Genomic DNA, 21,729 nt, shown 5'->3' with positions numbered 1-21,729 from the left:
AGAGATTTTATTGATCTGTATCACACAGCAGGACAGTTTCTTACTCCTTCTGCCAGCCTCCCACCACACATGTATACGTACACCCTTACCATGCAACACTACCCTCAACCCCTCCAGTAATCACCGATCCAAGGCGTGACATTGCTCATTAGCTGAATGAAACAGTCTTGTATTTGCTTTTTCTGACACAGAACTGGAATCATAGGAGTGGCTCAAGAAGAAAAATCTGAAGTCATGTCCTCCTTTTGAATCTCTATCTTTGTTATGTTATAGCTTCAGCTCCCGCACCTCCCACCCTCTTGCCCCTTCATGCCGTCCCTCCTCCTCTGTCTCTTCCACCTCCTCACATCAGCCTTAGTGGCCTTGATGAGCACTGAGTCATATAGAGCGATTGTGAACATAAGGTTCCTTCTAAGACACGCACAGACTCGAGTGCACTGTGTGTTTCTTGTTCACTTTTTCAAACCTTTAAATGTTTTTCTGTGTTGCTTCTGGAAAAGCATCTGAAATGAATGCAGGTTAGGTCAGACGGACAGCATGGAAGCTTAAACATTGAAAGGAACAAACGGTCACGAATAACGTCTAATATGACTTCGAGGAACCATGTTGGGTCTCTGTGCCAGTAAACAAACATTTCCTCTTTCTCTCAGGCATTAATCACGGGGTAATTGAGTGCCTGTCAGTTGTTGTTGCGTCTTTATTTTGCTGTGTCTTTGCAGCTCCATTATCTATGTTCATTCATTCTGAATCACATCTCAAACGTGTCGTAACACAGCTTTCGGGGTCGTCCTCAGTTCACAGAAGAACTGAGCAGCATGAATGAAACTCTCGTGGGGGGATTTTTTTGTTATTAGGCGTTTACCGTTGCACAGCTTGCGACTTGCACATAATAATTAAGAGAACTCCAGATAGGAGCAGAAGCCTATTAGTAGCGTACCACTGTGGTGAATAAATTCCCATTTTTATTTTGTCTTACTGGTTCTACAACTAACTGGGATGTGCTCAAAGCACTAGGAGGGATTTGGTTTTGTCAGTGGGAAATGGGAAGTGAAAAGAATTGCAGACATATTCAAAACCTGCATGGATGTACAGGAGCGAGTCACTGCTGCAATTTCCCAGTCTCAGTGGGCTCAGATCAGGAATGCAATGATTCAGCTGTTTTGACAGTCAAATGTAAATCTGAGCCAATTTTCTCAAACACCATGATTTTGAGCTCATTTTGCATCATGGGTCACATACAGCCCACTTTGATCTGAATAGGGCCGAACTTACTAAGGTTGAAGAAGGTTAACTGCATAAGAATAAAAAGAAGTGCAAATTCAGCGGCACGTCTCGGTTTTTCTCCGTGATAAAGAAATGCTGCTGAAGAAAATGAACGACATCTATGTCAGCATGTGTAAAATTACTGAAAAACCGCAATGATGCTGATGGTGAAATGCTGAGATTAAGTCAAGAGGTTAATGTTTACTTCTTGACTTAATTTATTAATTTAGTAATTTAGTGTAGTATGAATTACAATGGCGAAGTCCCGTATTGGTAAAATTGTAAAGCTTGTGAAAATACAGTTTAAAGTCCAAAATCTATGCAACTATTCACAGTTTCATCCAGATTGTCGGATTAGAGTCTTTTCCAGGCCAATTCTGGCTCTGGGACCTTATGTTTGACACCACTTATTTAGACACACCAGCTCTCTTTCTTTTCTTGGTCAAGTCTAATCTCACTTCATGTTTGACAGTGCTGCATTGTGCGACTCACTCAGTTGAGGTCAACACAATTGCTATCATCCTCCTCTGAAGGCTAAAAATCTCCTCTTTCATACTCTGATTAGGAATGGTGAAAAGACCTTTTGCACCTGCATGTATCACTGAGCATGCCTTTAATTTTTATTGAACATGGAGGCACATCATTTCTCGAGGTCTGAGTTTGAGTGCATTAATGGTACGTTTGTACAGACAAAAGCATCTGCCGAATGAATCTAATGTCATGTTTCTCTTCTCTCCACATGTTTTGCGATCGCCCCTCAACATCTATCCAACCACTTTACCACTCAACGTGTAACTCCACAGGTAAGTGGTTTTTTGGTTTTTTTTTGCCATTTTTTAATGATGTTTTGTAATACTAGAAATTCCCCTGACACACACATAGTCACTGATGAACCAGAATATAGGCCTGATTTCTTAAAACAAACCTCAGAAATGTGTGAAGCTCTGTACATTATGAATGCACTCGGATTCAAATAATGGTGTTGTGTGTTTAGAGTGGGTAAAACACAACAGTCGAAAAGCCCTCAAACTGTCTCCTCCTCCCTGACGTGGGAACAGAAAGTGAAATAATGCCTCTGAGATCATTAACCTCAGTGTTTTGTCAATGCTATACCATGCAGAGCCCGCAGGCGCCGTTCTGTTTTCCCCTCTGCATAATTCACACACACGCATGAATCCATAGTCGTGCGCGCTCACAAGCAGCGCTTTTGGTAACCGTCCACACAAACTCCACTTCTTCTGCCCAGCCGTGAAATGTTTTCTCTCACTGTAGTGCTCTGACCTGCTCTCACACCCTGCTGACCCGTATCACTTCTTTTCCCACTGGTCGTCTTTCTGTCCTGCCAACAGCCTGTAGCTACAGCTGGCTTGTCAGCCACTTAGAGCTGATGATTTAAAAGCATTTGTATTGTTTTAACATGGGGGGGGAAAAGTTTTTTGTAAAGAACTGGAACTGCCCTTTCTGGGACACAGAAGGTTACAAAGGTGCCACAGGGGATTTCACCCAGTTCGTGGTTGTTGAAGTTGTGTACTTAGGTAGTCTTGTCAGTTGACTTTTTACAGGTATAATCAACATGGCTTTTGAAGCAACTATTAAAATATTGACTATTATCCAGAAAAAAAAGGATATTTGGAGATCATGGACTATGTTATATAGCTTGTTGTCTCTCGTTAAAGTCTTTAAAGGTACAGTGTGGAAATTCTCACCACTAGGTGTCAGTAGATTGCAGATTACAGTCAATTCTGTCTGTTCGTAAACCTAGCTACGGTGGCTGCTGTAGGACAAACACATAAAAAAAAGGAAGACAAACTTTTTACTTTTTTCAAACTCTTATTTGCCAAAATTACATCTGGTTGTACTTTTCGAATTTACTTACTTTATATTTATGCAGGTGCAGGCACAAATTTAAATTTAAATTTGTTCTCTTCTTCTCCACCTTTGATGTACTATGTGGTAAGATTGGGCGATATGTAAAAATTTTCCAACCGACAACCCTCAGTCTAATACGTGATGATAGGTGATATATTCATGCAGGCACAGACTTTTCGATGGGCAGAGCAATGTAATCATGCACAGACTGATTTGCTCATTAAGAATTTAGAAGTTTTGTTTGGAGGGAATATTTTACCTTCTTTTCTTGTTTGCTTCAGTATTAATATAGCTACTTTTTGGATTATTCATTTATTTATTTATTTGAGATGCACCAAATTGCACCAAAGAATAGATATATATATATATGTAGATAGATAGATATTTTTTTTATGTTCGCTGGAAGAGACATTTTCATTTTTAACTTGCTTTCTGTTTAATTTTGTATTTGTTGTTTGGCCGAGTGTGTAAGACAGATAAACGCTGGAATGACCTGTAAACACAGTTATAGTGGAAAAAAGAAGCCATTTTATCTTTGTTTCCCTCCCCACCATTGTGTTTTTTTATTTAAAATTAATTTTTTTTCCTGAACATTGGCTACTGCCTTTCTTTCTTTCTGTTATGAGTTTGAGGAAATGAATCGCTGCATTTGGGCGCACTCTGAGGAGGATGCTTTTAAAACAGAGCTATTATTTTTTTTCGTTGACTGCTTCTCTTAGCTTCAACCAACATTATTAGCAAACTTACTCTTGAGCGAATAAATAAATCGCCCTTGTAAAAACAATTGGTGAAAGACTTCGTACAATCGTCAAACCAAGGAATTTGGCTATTCTCTAGCCACATACATAAATTGCAATTACGGTACGCAACACACCAATGTCCATGTTGGCCACTTTATTCGAAATGGGGCGGGAACATGGCGCCTTTTACGACCTGACGCATTTTTAATACAGTAAAACTAAGTTTATGAGAATGCATCACTTTTAATACTCTAATAATTCATTAGTAGTAAAATATTCTTTTTTTCCATTAAGTAACATCAAACGACTGATTGCACCTTTAAATTGTGGAAACATTAAAAGATGGCCTTTAGAACAAAGAGTGGCTGCTGTTTAAAAACCTCTGTGTTGACATCTTGATAGGACTAAATTAGTGTTCAGTCAATGGAACATGAATTGCATGCCATTTCAAGTTTCTAATGATCCATTACAGTTTGCTTTAGCTCAGTTTAAAGTATCGCTCCCTTTCTTTGCCTTTGGCTCGGTTAATCACTTGGTAAACATGCATGGAAATGGCTAAAGTTTATTGCCTGTTATAAAGGTACATTATGTTAGAGATTCTTTTGAAGATATCTGACTGTGTCCAGATGTAGATAACATTTATGCGTTGGACTGTATGGTGTCTCCCGAGCTTGCTTCTCCTGAAATGAGGTTACGTGTACAGGTAGGTGCATGTGTTATGAAGAGCTGTAGGCGACACTGGAGCTAGTGTGTCTCTAAAGGTTATTAACTCTGCTATTCTCAACTCATTATCTGAGCCTTTGGGCAAAAAAATAGATGAACTATCTGTTCTCTACAACCCTCCTATCTTCTCTTGCAGGAGTATAAAATATTTGACTCTGCAGTGGAGAGAATCTCTTTGTGCTGTTAGTATGTCTCACATCACAATTTTTCAATCAGTGAATCTTAAAGCCCTGAAAACTTACATTTAAATCTTTAAAGCGTTGTGAAAGATTTATCTATACGATGCATATCATGTTTTTAGGGCTTTTTTAAATTAAATCTTTTGATAAGATTGGATAGATTTTGTTTTCAAATATTCCTGGATTCTGATTAATACATATAAAGAGGGAGGGGATATTTTTTTAATATAGTTTTGCAAAGCTGTTGTAGTTTTGCCACTATAATCTTGCCTGAGCTGTTCCTCCGAGGGTCATATCGCTTTAGACCCCCCCCCCAACAACTTTCTAATTTCAGATCGCAGTGTCGGACCATTTTTGTGAAAAAGCATTACCAATCCAACACCTGCTTAACAGCATGTTTAGCCAGCTGTGCAGGGTGAGAGGGTAAGCCGGGTGTTACTGAAAGTAAGTGTGCGGTTATCCCCTCACTTGACCACATTATGACTCCCTCCTTACGGATGGATGGATTTTTACGCCACCTTACAGTTCGGTCATTTAGAGTGTCTTTAAATATGTTGGATTTCTGATGTTTTGAGGCAGCTCAGCTCATCTTATAAAATGTAACCCTCTCTTAGTGCTTAGAAAAAGCTAAAGATCGGTCAGGATTACTACATTCAACGCATGATTGTTATTCCCATCTGCGGTACTTGAGAGTGTATATTTGGGAGTGTGGCTCTGTTATGGCACCTGATTGTCTGTTTGTCTGAGGAAAGGTGGAGGCAGGGAGAGGAGCACCATGCCCCTAGCATAGAACAGAACAGGCACCAGTAAGGACATATGCTCACCACCCACTTAATTAATTAATTGAGAATACAATTATCTAATCCATCCAAACATATTCAGCTTGGCTACGGCTTCCCCAAAGACCTCCTCAATCTCCATTAACAATAAACCAAAATAATTAAATGATACATTGCCTTACTTCATAGAATTTAAGCCTAAAGAATCATGCTGACAGATGTCTTTAATTTACTACACCAGGATATCTTTTATAACTTCTTTACACTGACAGAAAGGGGAGTTTCACCGGTCTGTTCAACATAAAATCTTGGTGGGCTATATGTGGGCTGCGATGCAGAATGAGTTTGACATCTGTGATCTAATCTGTCAGTCACATGACAATAACTCAGGACATTCATTGAGAAATGTTTCCAGCACTTTGTTGAATCTGTGCCACAAAGAATTAAGGTAGCTTATTAGCAAGGTGTGAGTAATGAAGTGGCTGTTGAGTGGACGTGACATTGATTAATGGGTGAAAGGTGCTACTGCGATGGTCTTTACGCCCAGCCTACAGACAGCTATGCAGACCCTCGTCTGCATGTTGTAGCGGTGTCACTAAAGCGTCACAAACGACCGGTCTGTGGTTGAAAAACCCTCTTGGTAACCTCTACACAAAAGGACACAATTGCAGTACCATATATAGAGCATGAAAATGAGTAGGCATGGACAAGTGTTTCAAAGCGGCTTGGGAATGTCCAGCCACTTTAGGTTGGTTTCTGTAGCTTAAATAAACAGCTGTATAAAGGGGAATCAGCTGAGCCGTCAGCTGATGTGGGCTAGCACTGACATCAGCTGAGATTGGCCAGGATCGCGGCTGACTTTTTTTTGTCTTGACCAACACTACACTTCATTAGTCAGAAAAGTGTAAAGCAAATGAGGGTGACTGTTGTCTAGACAAGTGGGAGGTAGAGAGATCAGCCACAATAATGGAGTATAGCATCAGTGGATAACTCGGCTGAAGAAAGGCCACCTTATGGTCTGCTGACTTTACGGCTCTGTTTTATTGAGGCTGTGGAGGCTACTGGATGCTGTAAGGAGTTTGTAAAAACATCAGCTGTCTGACTCCTTCTGTCGTGTTAAAAAAGATCCTTTGGAGTCTCCCCACACTTTCCAGAAAACTATAAACACTACTTTATTCCAATCTAGTTCTTTTCCTGCTTTTTATTTTATTTTATTGTCAGCTTTGAAGAATTTGTGTGTTTGTATGTGTTGCCAGTGGACACATTCACTTCGCTCTGCCTCCTACAGAAAACCAGCAGTTCATCTTCTGCTCTCCAAGTTGTTTTTGGCTGCAGCAGTGTGTCACTTGTAGCCAGAAACTAATGCTGAAGACTTTTCCCTGGCTTTCAGAGCGCCACAACTCTTACCTTAAGATTCAGTATTTTAGGAATTTGACCCATATCAAATACTTACAGTTGGGATTTCTTAGCTTTGATTTTTTTCTTTTTCTGTTTTTTGCCATTTTTTTAAAGACAGATTTTTTTCTTATGGGTTATTCAACTTAACTGTGTAGTAAACATACGGCCCGAGGGCCAGAATCGGACCATCAAAGGTCCATGTGCGAAATGATGGGACATGCCTGCTATATAATTCATTTATAGTTTATTAATGGGTAATTGCAACAATTTTCTGTCTTTTGAGTAAAACAAAGCAAACACACAAGTTGACCAGAAAGATCCGAATATGTCAAAATAACATAATGTGATTTTCAGCAGTTTTTTTTAAGTTTTGGACATGGTTAGCTTTGTTTTAGCCTTTTTTCAAAATCATTACATTTGTTGACTATCCTTTAAGTTGTAAGATGAATGATACTGTAAAGCAAAACACACACAGAAATAAAAAATATCACAGAGCCCAGCTGCACTGGAGTTTTTCTTCCCAGGAATATAAGCCGGTTTGAAAATATTTTGGAGCCCTGCAGGAAGAGAACGATCAGGTGAAACCTGAGATGCAGTGGAAAAATACAAACAGTACCTGTCCTGAACGGGGCTGTAATTCCAGTTTTTAATCTTCTTTTATTTATCTTATTTTCTGGAAACACAACCTTCTCAGAGCCTGTGGCAGCACTTACAAGTACATGTGCGCTATCACAGTCGGCGTGAAGTGTTAGCCAAGCGTATGCAAACAAATAAACAGAGAAGACACCGGCAAACACATACCCAGACTTATGGACGTCTGGATGCAGATGCATATTTTCACCGGTAAGACGTGCTCACAGCTGCACACAGACGCACACACATAGAGGGAAAGTCCCTGCTGCAGCGGTGTGCTACGGGGTGGGTGGCCGTGACCAGCAGTGGCCTTTGGCTTTGAGTCCAAGGTGGGCTGAGAGTTTGTGTTCCACCCAACCCCCTTGGTGGAGAAACACAAAGAGCCACTGTGTTTAAGAAAAGAGTGAAGGTATGATAAGGTGGAGAGAGGTCTAGAGAAATAGGGTGGTGGGGGTGCTGGAAAAATGTTGAGTGATTTCTGGAATGCTTCAGAGAGATTTGAGATGGACAAACAAAGAAAAGCAAGCTGAGGAGGGAAGATGAGCCTGAGACAGAGGAAGATGACACAAAAGGGATGAGGAGAGCCAGAGAAAGACAGATGGAGAAGGAAGGAAGGAAGGAGGGAGAAGTAGAGGGTAGCCAGATGGGACTCCGCTCTGAAACTTGTGACAGCCCGTGGGAGGAATATCTTTGCGAAACTCTTTTTCTGATTGGTGTGTTTGTTTTTGACAGCCGTACTGTGTTGGATGGTTAATCATAGCACAGCAAAAATGAACTCTCTCTTTGTTTATATTACTCTGTGTGGGTGTATTCAACTCGGACGCTCTATTTTTGAATCGATCTATTGTGTGACTGCGTGTGTGTCCTCCCCATTTCCTCCATGGCTTGTCTCTAAATTGCCTTGAGACGGCGGCGTGTAACGGCTGGAAGGCAGAGCAGCAAGCAGTTCTGGCCGGCAACTGCTGATCTGGATTCTGCTCTTAAATCCATGTCTAACAGGATGGCTTGCTTAGGGAGCTGTACTTGGATCAGGAGTAAGGAAAGTAAAGCCAGCGCGAAAAGAGGTTGCAGACTAGAATCTGTGCAAATGTGTGCGTGTGTGTTGTTGCTAAATTAAAGCTGGTCCCAGTCCAGCGTTTAGAGGAGGTTTGCGTCGGGTTGATGTATTGCTACGAGCCTGGATAAGAGGGATGAGCTCAGAATAACGAACATTTTTGCCCTCGTTGTGTGTGTGTGTGTGTGTGTGTTCTGATGTGTGTGTGTGTGTGTGTGTGTGTGGGTGTGTGTGTGTGTGTGTGTGTTGTGTGTGTGTGTGTGTGTGTGTGTGTGTGTCAGACAGCTCACAGCTGTAGAGGGCAAAAAGCCAGACCCAGAGTCAGCCTCTATTGTCATGATAACGGTCGGCCTACCGTCTGCTTAATCAGCATAATTCTGCCTCTCAGTCTTTCTGTCTTTCATCCTCTGTCTAAATCTCATACTCTCTCTCTGTCTGTTTATCTTTCCATCTCTTTTCTTTATCATCTAACCCTCATCTGTCTTTCTTTTCTACTTTTATGTCTTCTTTTATCCCTCCACATCGCCCTCCCCTCTAAATCAGCGTTAATGCCACCGCTGAGTGTCTCTGGAAGAGCTGCAGCTCATATGCGTTTCCACACACTCACACACACACACACACACACATCACACACACACACACTCACACACATCTCTCACTACACACGTCTTGTTGTGGGTGAGGGCCACACACGCGCTTGAATGGCTGAGCTGCGAGTCTGCTGCTACTGCTATTTCACACCACATCCTGGCTTTTATTAGAGTTTTCCTCTCACGGTGTTCCACTTGTGTGCTTGTTAAAAAGGCTTTATATATGTAAACACATGGCGTAATTATCTGCTGTGTTGTTTTTAACTCACACCTTCTCCCTTCTCGCGGCGCGGCGCCACAACCAACACACACACAACACACCACCACACACACACACAACACACAACACACACAACACACCACACACACAGACCAGCCATTCAGAAGTGGTCTGCGGGCAACCTGTATAAGCCGATGAGAGCCTGCGTGTGTCTCCCTCAGTGTGGTATTTTGGTATGTGTGACTATCTTTTGCGCAAACAACTGAGAAATAGCTTCGCAGAGTCTGCAGTCGTGTACTGCTCAGTTTGCGGATGCCTTCTCTAGCTTCTTTATTTTTTCTCATATATCTTTGCTGCACTGTGCTCGAAGACACTACAACCAAACAATCTACCCTCGCCTTTCTGTTGAATCAACCCGCCTATCTTCTGATTCTTTTAGTTTTTATTTGCATGGTATGCACCTCTATAACGCCTATGGCTACTTTTTTTATAGGGAGGGAGAGTGCAGGGTCATTCTCATGAAAGGAGCGGCAGGTTAACACAGGCGTTCCTTTGAATAAAAATCTGTTCTTGCTACATAGACTGTCTCTTTTATCAATTTAACAAAGGAGACATGTGTATTCGGCGAGCGTAGGTGTCTAAATAGAACATATCCATCAGTTCGTTCTATTAAGAGAATCAATTAGCAAGCTAGTCCTCTGAGTCATATAAACAGGAACTGGCATCAATCGATGACATGCATTCGTAAGTGATGATCGCTCATTGTGTGACCCAGTTTTTTCATTTTCAAGATCACCACAACTGACAAAAGGAATCACTTGAGATTGGCACTAAAACGAAGTGTCTAATAAAGAAACTGCATTTATTTTAAAAGTGACATTCATATGGTTCATATTTCCTTAATTAATAGCCCAGCTAGACAGATCAACTTTGAAATTAAAATTAAATATACAGGAGATTCAGACGTAGCAACACCCTTAGACAAAAACTGGTTCATCCCAAAGAGAAAATACCCCAAAACAAACTAAACAACATGGTGTATTAGGTGCAAGTGCACAGAAGAAACCAAACGGCGACTCCTCAAGTGCATAGCACAACACAGGAAAGCCACCTCCACAGGACAAGACTCAGCAGTACATCTGGAACTGTGGGAACATCTGCTCACATTTTGGACCAAGGAGACAGACGGTTTGTAAGGACTAAAGGAGGTTGTCTACCTTAGTTATGAATGATGAGTGTTGAACAGAGTTTGTTGCTTACGACGCCAGCTACCGGCCACCTACAGTCTTGAGATTCCTTCCCAGGCATTTCAACCCCTACACACACCTTGCCTCAGGTGACCTCAATATCTCACCTGATAGTGGGGTGGTGCTGTGTCTCATAGAGGTTTTACCTGGTGGTCTCGGTTGTAGTAATGACCCACACCATTTTTTTCACACCTTGGCTTATGTGATGACAAGTAGTGGATTAGCGAACCTCAAGACCATCTGCACCAAGGGTTCATTACCTGGGACTTCCAGTGGTTTAAGAACCGAAGAACCCTCTTGGACGAGGGGCAAAAAGTCTCCACAAACTGAAAGAAGTCCAGCTGTCGTCATTTTCAAACTCCTAAGGCAATTGGAGAATATTTAAAAGTGCAGCAGGTCTTCTGAAGTCGCGGGAGATGCACTGCTGACACTGCTGTTATTCTTTTCTATCAAACATACGGATAGAAAAGAGTAATATTTCCATACAGGATTGGTTGGTCTTGGTTAATGATTGCCTACAGTGCTGTTGATCAATGGGGTGCCAGTGGAAACTGTGCTACTGTTGTTTAAAAGGAACAGGAAAGGGGGAAGACATGTTAGGAGGCAGTGAGGGAGAAGGAAAGGTAGCAGAGTAGAGATGAGAGTAGGGGCTTTAAATGTAGGATGGATTTGGAGCTGCCAGGCAGGAGGAAAAGAGAAAGATGACAGGATAGTCAATTTTCAATTCATTTTTATTTTTAGCACAACAAAAAATTGCAACAACACTCTCCTCATGGCGCATGAGAAGATAGCGACCCCTAAATAGCGATGGGGTTGTGGTGACGGCACATTTGGTAACCCCAATACGATCAGTTGAGCAACTATATGGTCGCCTTAAGCAGTCGTTTCGGGAACTGCTATTTTGACGGTTCATGATGGCATTGTTTTCTCCCCTGTATGTTTCGCTCTTACTTTCCTATATGCGTATATACATGTTGGCATACTTACAGTATTTAAGTTTCATTTAAGATTCATGTATCAGCTTGTGGTAATAAACTGAACATTGTTCTGTCGTGACGGGTGCTTCCCTTTTAAACAGCTGTTGTGAAATTGCTGTCACCACTTGAGGTTAAGGGGAAAAAAACATGAGCCCAAACACACGCTCTCTCCAACGAGCACAGTCCTACCTGTTACGTTTCAAATCTGGTTCAACCACATTTCAACTTTACCCAAGCTGATTTTAATTACTGTAGCAATGACAAACATGCTGCCCTGCGGTTCAGGAGTGCGTCAGGGAACAGTTTTTGGACTAGAAACGTGCCTCGTGCCAGATTTTCGATGTCACAGTGTACTAGAGAAAGACATATCTTTAAGGTATTCAGATTTCAGCTGGAGTTGTTCAGATATCACTAACACACCAGTTCTTCTCCTTTGGAATTCACCATCTGTGCACAATTTTGCAAATTCCATATTCTGCATGAAAAGTACAATGCATATGCAAACCACATCTGGCCCCAGGTCTGCTGGACTCACTTCTCTGCTCAGGCATGACTGATCAGGAATGCACAGTCGACCGCACCCTTTCTCCCCTTCAACCACTGGACGCAGCCCTGCTGGGTGTGTGTGTGTGTGTGTCTGTCTGTGCTTGAGTGTGTGAATGCCCTACTCAGATTACCGGAGTTCATTTGTCTTGTAAGCTCTGGTGCCACTCCTTTTTATTCTTTTCATGCTAAAGTATCACCTCGTCGGCCCCCTCTCCTTTCCTGTTTGCTCTTTTGCCTTTCTTTGTTCGCTTCAGACTGTTCGGTCAGAAAGATGAACAGAAACAAAGCCTTTCACCTCGTAAATCTGCGGCATGAGCACAGGGAGCCTGTAGACATATCGTTGAACTCGACGCAGCCTCTCATGCTGAATTTATCTGCTTCACAGATGTGGCTCGGATGCACACCCAGTCTGAGCTTCCTTGTTCTTTGTCCCAGTGATGGTGTATTTGCTCACACGGTGCGTGTGTGCATATGCTAGAGCGCACAGGCAGACTTACAAGCACACTTTTAAGAGTGTTGAGTCAGCAGCTGCTGCTTCGGGTTCAGGGGTGAGAGGTCAGAGGTCATTACCTGCTTTGCGCTTTTGCCTTTATCTCTATGGATAATCTGCACTCGCACATGAGTCTTAGACACGGTGATGGGCCGACACGGGAGGGCCGCAGAAGAATGGTGCTCCTAGTTAAGCCTGCAACTTTTTACCAAGAAGTAAGAGAATTCAGGAGCACAGTATAACACACAGACACACACAACAATGACAGTATACAAGTACTTTCAGCTGGAAAATTGGACTGTGGAATGATGGAGCACATGGGCAGCGGGATGTGGGATTTGTCTTCTTCCAGGGGGAAGTGACAAAAGTTGACTCCAAAGGTTTGAGAGAGTTTAATCTTGGAAAAACTCAACAAAAACTTGAGTGTGTGTATGTAGGGCTTTTTTGTGTGTGTGTGTCATCAAAGACTTATTCCATAGAGACCAAAAACTGTATAATGTTTGAAAAAACTGTTGAAATAGCTGTGTTATCCTTGATTAAAGATCGCTATCTTTAAAGGCACGCGCAACCATAAATACACAAACATGCTTTATTCCCTCCAGGCCTTGTGATAGTGTTGTTTACTGACTGTCATCTGATTGTAAATTGTTAGGCACGTACAAAAATGAACTGACAAATAAACATACAACATTATCTGGATGATTTAACCTTTGGATGCAGTGCCAAGGCTCCTCTGACCTGCAGCTAAACGTTTGTCTTAGGGATGAAAGTAATTTCAGTCTGATGGCCTCCTCCTGTGGCCTGAAGTGGTAATTGCACACAATATAGGCTGCAGAAAAGAAAGCAAGCTTTGTTTCACGTGATTAATTGTGTGAGGCGGCAGGCTTCCCCCCCCCCCAATTTGTGGGAAACCATAAGTTTCACAGTTTCTAATAGATTTAAACAAGTTCTGCAGTAAGTTATGCCTGTGTAAAAGTGTCCAGATGCAGTGTGAAGTGTGACAAATAGGGTGTCAAATAAAATGTTTTCAAAAAGACAGACATACTATTGAGAGTGCAACAGCTGATCATCTTTACGACTGATTAATCTCCTCTTTTCTCAGATAATAGATGATTATTTTTATCTGCTAGAAGATCCAAAAATGATGTCTCAAAAAATCCCTTTTCCTCCATCCTCTCCAGAGCGAAACCTACTGTTATTTAGCTCAAAGTAACTGGATTCCCGCCGAAAGCACACACGATGTTTGTCGTTTTTCATCAAAAAAATTATTTTCCAAATGATTTAAGCCAGTTCACTCTGAAGGAATCAACTACTTAATCTTAAAAAAGAAAACAAAAAACTGCACCATATTTCATGGAAACAGATGAATATTGTGATGCAGATTATATGAAACAACAACAAAAAAAGCATGGTAGTGGACTTCAATGCTCCAGAGGTCCAGCAGCCCACCACTAGAGGGCTGTTGCTAGGCCTGGGCCAGGTCTGGAAGCCCAGCAACAGCCCTCTAGTGGTGGGCTGCTGCTGGGCGTCCAGGCCTGGCCTACCTCTCCCCCTGGAGGTCTGAAGTTGCTCAGCAGCTAACCTGAGAGGACACTTTATACTGTGTGACTCACATTTTCCTTCCCTAGTAGTCTATTATCACATGAGTTAATCACTTTACTCCCTGTCCCGTGTTCCCTGTGTGCCTGCGGTTTGTTTGTGGTTGCCTTTATCAGTTGTGATTTCTTAATATGCAGTTTTTGCCAGAAGGAGCAAAGCACGAACATTGTGTATGACTTATCTGTGTAGGTGTTGCGTAGGTGTCGTATCGGGGTGGCCAACGCTTATGATTAATGTCTTTCTCACACACCAGCCTTTCAACCTCCCGTAACTCTTAACAGTATTATTGTGTAAATCCAAAATGATGCAATAACACCTGTTTACAAAGAAGACAATCAACAGATAAGTAATGACGTCTCTTTAGGTAGAAATTTTTGAAAAGTGGGCGGATCTTCCTGTAAGTTGCAGGTGTAAATATATTCTTGCTGTAATTGAGTTTCATCAGGTGTAAATCTGACACTTGTGTGTGCAAGATTCCAACACCTCCAGGAGGAACTTTATATAGAACATGCAGTATATAACACACGCATGCACATAGAAGTCAAGCATGCTTTCCTTTACTTACATTACCGTCCTGTGGATGTACCATAATGTAAAGCAGATTTCCTAAACACTGAATGTGACTGCAGTCGAACCAAATTGGGGAAACAAATGCCTTCCAGAAATACGACTTTAATCAGCTGGTGTCAAACTGTACAGTTTAGAATTTGTTGCCCAAAAGTGGTCTTTTACAAACAAACACACACATGCGCAAAGGCACCAACTGTCCCAGTAAATGTGGGGTGCTCTGGTGTAATAAAAGCCTTCCTCTGTGGTGGAGCTGAACCCCTGTGTTTAACTGCCTGTGTGAATGTGTTACTGCTGAGAAGCACACACTGTGAAACTGCACATACTGGGATTTGAAACTTGGCAGAAACACTGAGTGAGGCTTTTATAAGATAGTTGTGCACTGCTGGATGCACTAAATGCTACTTTTTTCCAGCTCGGCTTCTTTATCTGCTGTATTTACCTTTTGTTTGGTGAGTGTGTATCAATGTCAGGTATACCCAGCCACTAATGTGTGATTGGGTTACCTGACAAACAGGTTGGCCCTCATGTCCCAGCTTTATGTCTGTGGGACACAAGCAGTGGCAGCGTGTGTTTATATTCAAAATCTATACATTTAAAATCTTATCAGAGTACATAGTTATATCCATTCAGTCTCTTTCTTTTTGTTCCTTTTCCCACCTGGTCAGCTCTAACTGTACCGCTTGTCTTTTTGATGCAGGAATGTGTGAATCCAGTCAATACTCTGATAAGATTTAGAGTAATTTAGCTTTAATTGCCCTGTACTTCTTCACTGTCTGGATTTTTGTTTGCTTTTCCTCTTGTCCTCTCTTGTCACGTCTGATAGGAGTGTCCCAACATGACATTAGTGACCCATGGTTTCCTGTTTAAACACCAGTGTGTTTAGCGTCTGCATCGTTTTCAAAGCTAATCACTGACACACGGCTCTGATGGTATAATCGTGTTTACATTCTGAGGTAACGTGACACTCTTTTTGGAGCCTTTAATGTCTCTGATGAAAGATTAAAGCCTGCTTAAAATGTGTTTTGTATTTAATGCCAACAACAGGGAAGAAAATGGTCTGTATTTGATTTATAGTTAAGCAAAATATGTTTTCACATCCAGTTTTAGTTAACTATAATAACCTTGATCATAGCTGGAAAAAACATCTTCTCTATGTTGCTCTATTCAAATTTAATTGTGTACATTATCAAGGTTTTAATGGATTAGACACGTGAAAGCTGTGCTTCTGCTTCTACGCAGTCAGAGATGTTTACGCTCTTCTTTTGGTGACACGCCACCAAGCTGAAGATGCTGAATGTCCACTTGTCTATAATCTGCAGTTTAATATACTGATTATCGTCAGTGCTTTATCTCCTTCATGTGCACTTCATTAAATATAAATGAGGGGGGGGGGGGTTTGAATCACAACGGTGACCTGTGATGAAATTTTGACTCCATTTATGGGTCATGTTATTAAGCTTCACTTCCTCAAAAAAGAAAATAAATGAATCCTGAATGCAGCCAGATGCTCTGTGTTTGAGTTGTCCGTTAATCGTGTTCTTGTGACTGTAATGTCTCTTGACAACCTTAAAGAAATTCCTTCAAATTTGCCACCAAAGTTTAGATTTTGGTGGTGAAATGTTCACTTGCTGTGACCACACGTTGGTTTCTTTTCTTGTGATTTCTTAGGGAAGGAAAGAAAAAATCTTTTTTTACACGTCCGCTGAAACTTTTACTTCAACTCAAGGATTGAGTGATTATAATTTGCTGCTGTTTTACAGGTCAAGGTCACAAAGCACCAGGTTAACTATTAGTTATGTCCTTATCCCCCTACATCATTCCCTCTGCTGTAATAAAACCTACTTTGTTGTCCCACTTTATTGACGTCTTACTGATCGCTGCTGCACAGTAGAGTAATGCTGGTTAAATATTAAAGGGCTTATGGCTTTATGTCTCACCACTGTGACCGAAGGTCTTCAAAAATATATCTGTAGTGTGTACTTGATTGCCTATATTTGTATATTCCAAGCTAGGCTTGGAAATGAGCACCTGGCTTTGTGCACAAACAAGTGCCGACGTAGTAGATTTTCTCTCTAAGGGGAACCTCAAATGAGGTCGGGGACCTGAGAGAGCAATAAGGGTTTAAGTCTAAGCTTGCACCACATCGCAGTCACAGATCTGGAATCGTCTTTCAGTAGCGTAATGGATCCATAAAAAAAACCTTACGGTGCCAGATCTTTGCCTTGACGATCTGACGATCCTCTAATTTACCACCTTTTCTGGGGTAAACAAGAAGGTGAGAATGGTTGATGAGGTTTCTCAGCCAGGCCTACGTGTGTTTGTGTACTCACTCATTCAGTTTTTTGTCACACCTTAGTGGTATTGTGCTCCCTATGCTTTTACACTCAGGTGGGAAGGCTCCACCCCCCCCTACATACATGTTTTTATCCCTGAGGGCCTTTGTGTTCCTCACACACTGCATGTTTCCCAACAGTAGTTAAGGGTTAGTACTGCTGAGGCTGGGGTTAAAGCTGTTTTGTGTTCAAAATGAAAGAACCTGTGGGATATTGATAACAGGGAATGTAAATAGAAGCGTATGTGGGGTGGAAAAAAGGTGTTTAGGAGGTAGGAAAGGACATAAGGGGGGTGTGATGAGTGTTTGCCATGCCAGTAAATGAATGGCGGGGCGGAGCAGCGATCAGGGAGCGCAGAAAACAGAAAGAAGAGAGGCAGGGAATAAGGAAGAAGGGACGGGCTGACTCGTATTTCAGCTTCATGTGTGAAGGGTTGGGTGTAACCTTAACCCTATACTCACAGCACAACTCTAGTTGTGTCAACTCTAGTAGTCACGCACTTGCAGGACTTCAGGAGTCCCGAAGAGCGGAGTCTGGGCAATCCTCACCAGCATACCCTTTCTTTTTAACTCACCTGGGTGAGATAAGCAGGTGTGGGCTTGCCTTCCCAATTCTTGCTTTATCACTGGTGTAGATCAGCTGATTGGAGAGCCAGAGCTTGGTCAACACTGGGACCTTTTATCACAGCCTTTGCTTAGCACGCCTTTTCCTCAACCACTAGTGACGGTAATATTTGCGGAAAAGGGATCAAAACAGGACTGAGAGGAAAACGAATGAGGATTCGCAAGAAGTTGGTTGTAAATTCTCTGGAAAAACTCGACAGGCATCCTCATTTCTGCTGCACACCCAGCAAAGGGAGTATCACATGTGAGTGTGCCTATGCCAGCGCGTGAGCATGCAAGTAACTTCATCAGGACAGCAACAAACCCGGGAACCTCTTAACCCCTTGGTCAGGCCCTGGCTCTAAGATGGTGCGACTCAGCTGGCGCGTGCTAACAACTGGAGATAACAACACTCAGGGGCACACATGGCCGTAAACAACAACCGCTGATTTGCTGAGACTGAAAAGAATCGTAGGGTAATTTGGAAACCTCTCTCCACCCTGTCATGCACCACTGAGGAACATAACAGAAAAAGGGGACTGTGCACAGAGAAGTGTGCGCCGCAGAAGGGCGGTGATTTTCCTGATTGCTGGATTGCTTAATTACCCCTTTGGGTTTGGGAATCACGCCTGGAGTTTTAAGGCACAAAGGAGGACAAGAAAGGAGAAGATGATTTAAGTTTTTGCGGCAGAGAAATGAAGTGAAGGAGGAGGCTGTGTGGGTCAGAGTCATGATGTGGAAGTGCGCTAAGCAAATGGAAAGCAAAGCGGGATATGGCTGAATGTCCTGCTGGAACTAATTCAGTGCTTATTGTTGAATCTGAAGAGTCTGAAACAGTTTAGTAAGTGTGAATATCTGGACAACCCACCGACCTAAAGATTTACGGCTGGGGATTTATTTGATTTTTTTGCTCAGTTTTAAAGAAGACCTCTCTGAGGGACAATGAGAGGAGACAGGAGATCCGCATCATTCCGAAAGGAGAAACCGGCGGGCCTTTCCCGGGCTCTCAGCTGGCTCAACGTGTCCAACCTCTCCCGCCAGAGCAGACGCGTCTTCCAGAGCCAAAACGAGCTCAACGTGGTTCACAGCCGCCACCCGTACTCTCAGTCTCACAGTCACCTTCACACCTCAGACGGAGACGAGCGTGAGGACGACGATAACTGGGTGTACCGGCCTCAACACAAAATAGGTGAGAGTGGGGAAACAAAAATATAAGCAGTGATTATTTTATTTTTATACTGGACACACACCTACTTAACCATATGTGTTGGCCACGTCTCTTTGAGCTTGTTAGAATGGTTCTTTGTTCTCGAGCTCAGTTAGAGAGATGGTGTTTACACGCACAAGCAAAGCGAGTACTGTTTCATTCTCTTTCTTATGGCACCCTATTCTCAATCTCCACAACCCTCACACTTCCTGGTTCCCTTAGAGACTAAGTTGGATGTGTGTGTTTGTGGTCAGCAGGACTTGTGGCTGGTCAAAGGGCACTTTGTCCCTGTGTGATAAGTCAGCAACGATACATCAGCGCGGTGATGTCACAGGCTGGTACCAATGTGAGTGTAGGATTTGGTGCCAGGGAGAGGGCGTGTTTGTGTTTGTCTAGACCTGGATAGCTCATCAGTGAGACCAAGAAACTAAATAATAGTTTCTTTTAGCTCTTTAGTTTAGAATTTTAATATTGGACATCTTTCTGTCTGAGGTAAGAATGAAATTTAAACCTGGCAGTATTTTAGGGGTATTAAGTTTCCAGTTTCTCATTATTTATTGATTGGTTCATTAGTTGTGTGCCGGGGTACATGCATCTGTGCATACTCGGTCAGAGGTGTCAGTTAGACTTTAGGGAGAGTGTTTGTAACTGTAGCCTAACCTTTACCTGAGAATGGAAAAAGACACCCAGTGGTAGTCGCATTAACTCTCACACTTGCTGCCATTGGTAGTTTCACTCACACTGTACATTAACATTAAAATTATTGCCAATACTTTAGATACACTTGGAGCGGGATAGGTTATACATGCATACATGCTTGGACACAAAGATTTTGGTGAGGCAGGTGGGACAAAAATACAAACCAAATAAAAAGCAGATATTGTAGCCTAAGTTTCAGACATTCAGGATCAGTATCTGCCCATGTTTCACTCGCTATTACACTAATGGTAACATAACAAGTTGTTATCAGTTTCAATAGGCAAATTACATGTGTTGTCTCTCTGCCTGTCTCTGCGTTTTATTTTTAAAGCAGTTCCGCAACATGACGACTGGTTGCTTCCAAATCGGAACTTTCTTTATCTTAATGTGGCCAACAAATCGGTGCAAAGCTTCCTAGGGTAAGATTGTCACAATAGCATGGAGACTTACATGGAGCAATAACAATGATTTAGCAGCATAGGCGCCACATGTAGCCTCAGTCTGCTGTCGATGCTAAGAACATATTTTGAATCTGTGTCCCTATTGGTGGTCAGGGCTGGAGTAGTGTCACCTGACAGTATATGATGACATTTTGTTGGTCCAGAAAAGTGAGCTTGTTGCTGCTCTTGTCAAGTTTTTGCATGTTTCAGCCCTTCCTTCCTTCTCACTCTACCACCTCTGAACCTGCCCCTTCCTAAAACAGCTCAGAGACGCACATAGCTGAAGGGCCTGACATTTTTCTCATAGTTAAAAGGTTAAAGCAGAAGCCGGTCAAAGTTTATATGGTAACTGTATTGGTATGTAGTGTTTTGTTTTTAGTTTTAACTGAAGGATTTTTTTTTTCTGGTTATAATCTTGAACTTGAGATTACATGTAATATTATTTGTGTCCTTTAACTCTAGAGATAAGCGTTGCAGCGCTGTGGTGCAGCCTAAACCTTTATGGATTTTATATCTGCAAACCAAGCACGCGCCCTTTTATTGCCCGCATGTGGTTCAGTGGCAGAAAATGTCTTTGTATTCAAGCCAAATCTTTATCTGAATGTACTACACCGCATGTGATTCCACTGTTTGATCTGTCTTACGTAAGAAGATCATCCTACCTTATTTGCTGTCTGCCTATCTCATCCGTGGTTGCCCCTCACGCTGGCGACAGGAAAGCTCTTTGCTGTCATGATTTCTTCACAGATCTCTTTCAGTCCTTTCTTGGAATAATTACAAAATCTTAAATCTAAAACTTTCACTCACATTTTAAAGAAACAAATCATTTTCCCATTAAATATTCAGAAAAAAAAGGGGGGACTAATTTATTTACCAAGGGATATATTTTCCAACTACAAAGCTTGGTGATGGAGATGATGCATTCAAGTGTGAATAAGTGATTTTAAACAATAACAAGACAGGAACCGATCAGACTTATTGCATTAGACTTTTGTTTTTCACAAGCTAATGCTCTTTCTCCTGCTGTTTCTTTTTACAGCCTCTTTCTTTCAGTCTTTCTCTCTTTCTCTCTGTTGTAGACAGACTGTATCTTTTTATAGCTAATTCCAGGCCAGAGACAGTGTCATAGACAGGTCAATATAACACACACACACACACACACACACACACACACACACACACACACACACACACACACACACACACACACACACACACACACACACACATATACGTAGTGTACAGATGCACACTGCACACAGAGGAAATGTCTCGGGAATAAGTCTCCAGTTTGAACCTTAAGTATTTTTAACATCTGGATCTTGCTTCCACACGCCTGCCAAGACCCATTACAAGGCATATGGGCAGCCACGCACTGTGCCTCTGTGTAAATATAGCCCGAAAATGAGTGCCTGGGGATGCAAAACCTACAATTTTGATGTAGCCTCCAGCTCGGCTGGTTGGGTGTTTGCCTCGGTTGTTGAGGTAACGGGTGTGTGAGTGAGTGCTTCCTGGGCCAGTTGCAGCCCTGACAAAACGTTGCAAAAGTTGTTTTATTTATTGGTTTGAGA

The 21,729-nt window shown here is 42.1% G+C and overlaps 1 protein-coding gene across 5 annotated transcripts in view; it reads left to right on the top strand.

Annotated features, from left to right (window-relative positions):
• nhsl1b (NHS-like 1b) overlaps positions 1–21,729 on the top strand; it is a 99,742-nt gene that overhangs the window by 24,100 nt on the left and 53,913 nt on the right. For 2 of the 5 annotated variants that reach the window (XM_014338418.2, XM_005914512.2), the window contains exon 1: positions 10,230–19,001. The exons of the other annotated variants lie outside the window; for them this stretch is intronic. In XM_014338418.2, coding sequence (XP_014193904.1) covers positions 18,755–19,001 — 247 coding nt within the window. In that variant the 5' untranslated portion in view covers positions 10,230–18,754. Of the gene's footprint in view, positions 1–10,229; positions 19,002–21,729 lie in introns of those variants that run through there. 5 annotated transcript variants of the gene reach the window in all.

The sequence above is a fragment of the Haplochromis burtoni genome, unplaced genomic scaffold (assembly GCF_018398535.1).
Source record: "Haplochromis burtoni strain Fernald_Lab_line unplaced genomic scaffold, NCSU_Asbu1 Contig_8, whole genome shotgun sequence".
Lineage (NCBI taxonomy): Eukaryota > Metazoa > Chordata > Actinopteri > Cichliformes > Cichlidae > Haplochromis > Haplochromis burtoni.
This window is presented reverse-complemented; position numbering and strand designations above follow the sequence as displayed.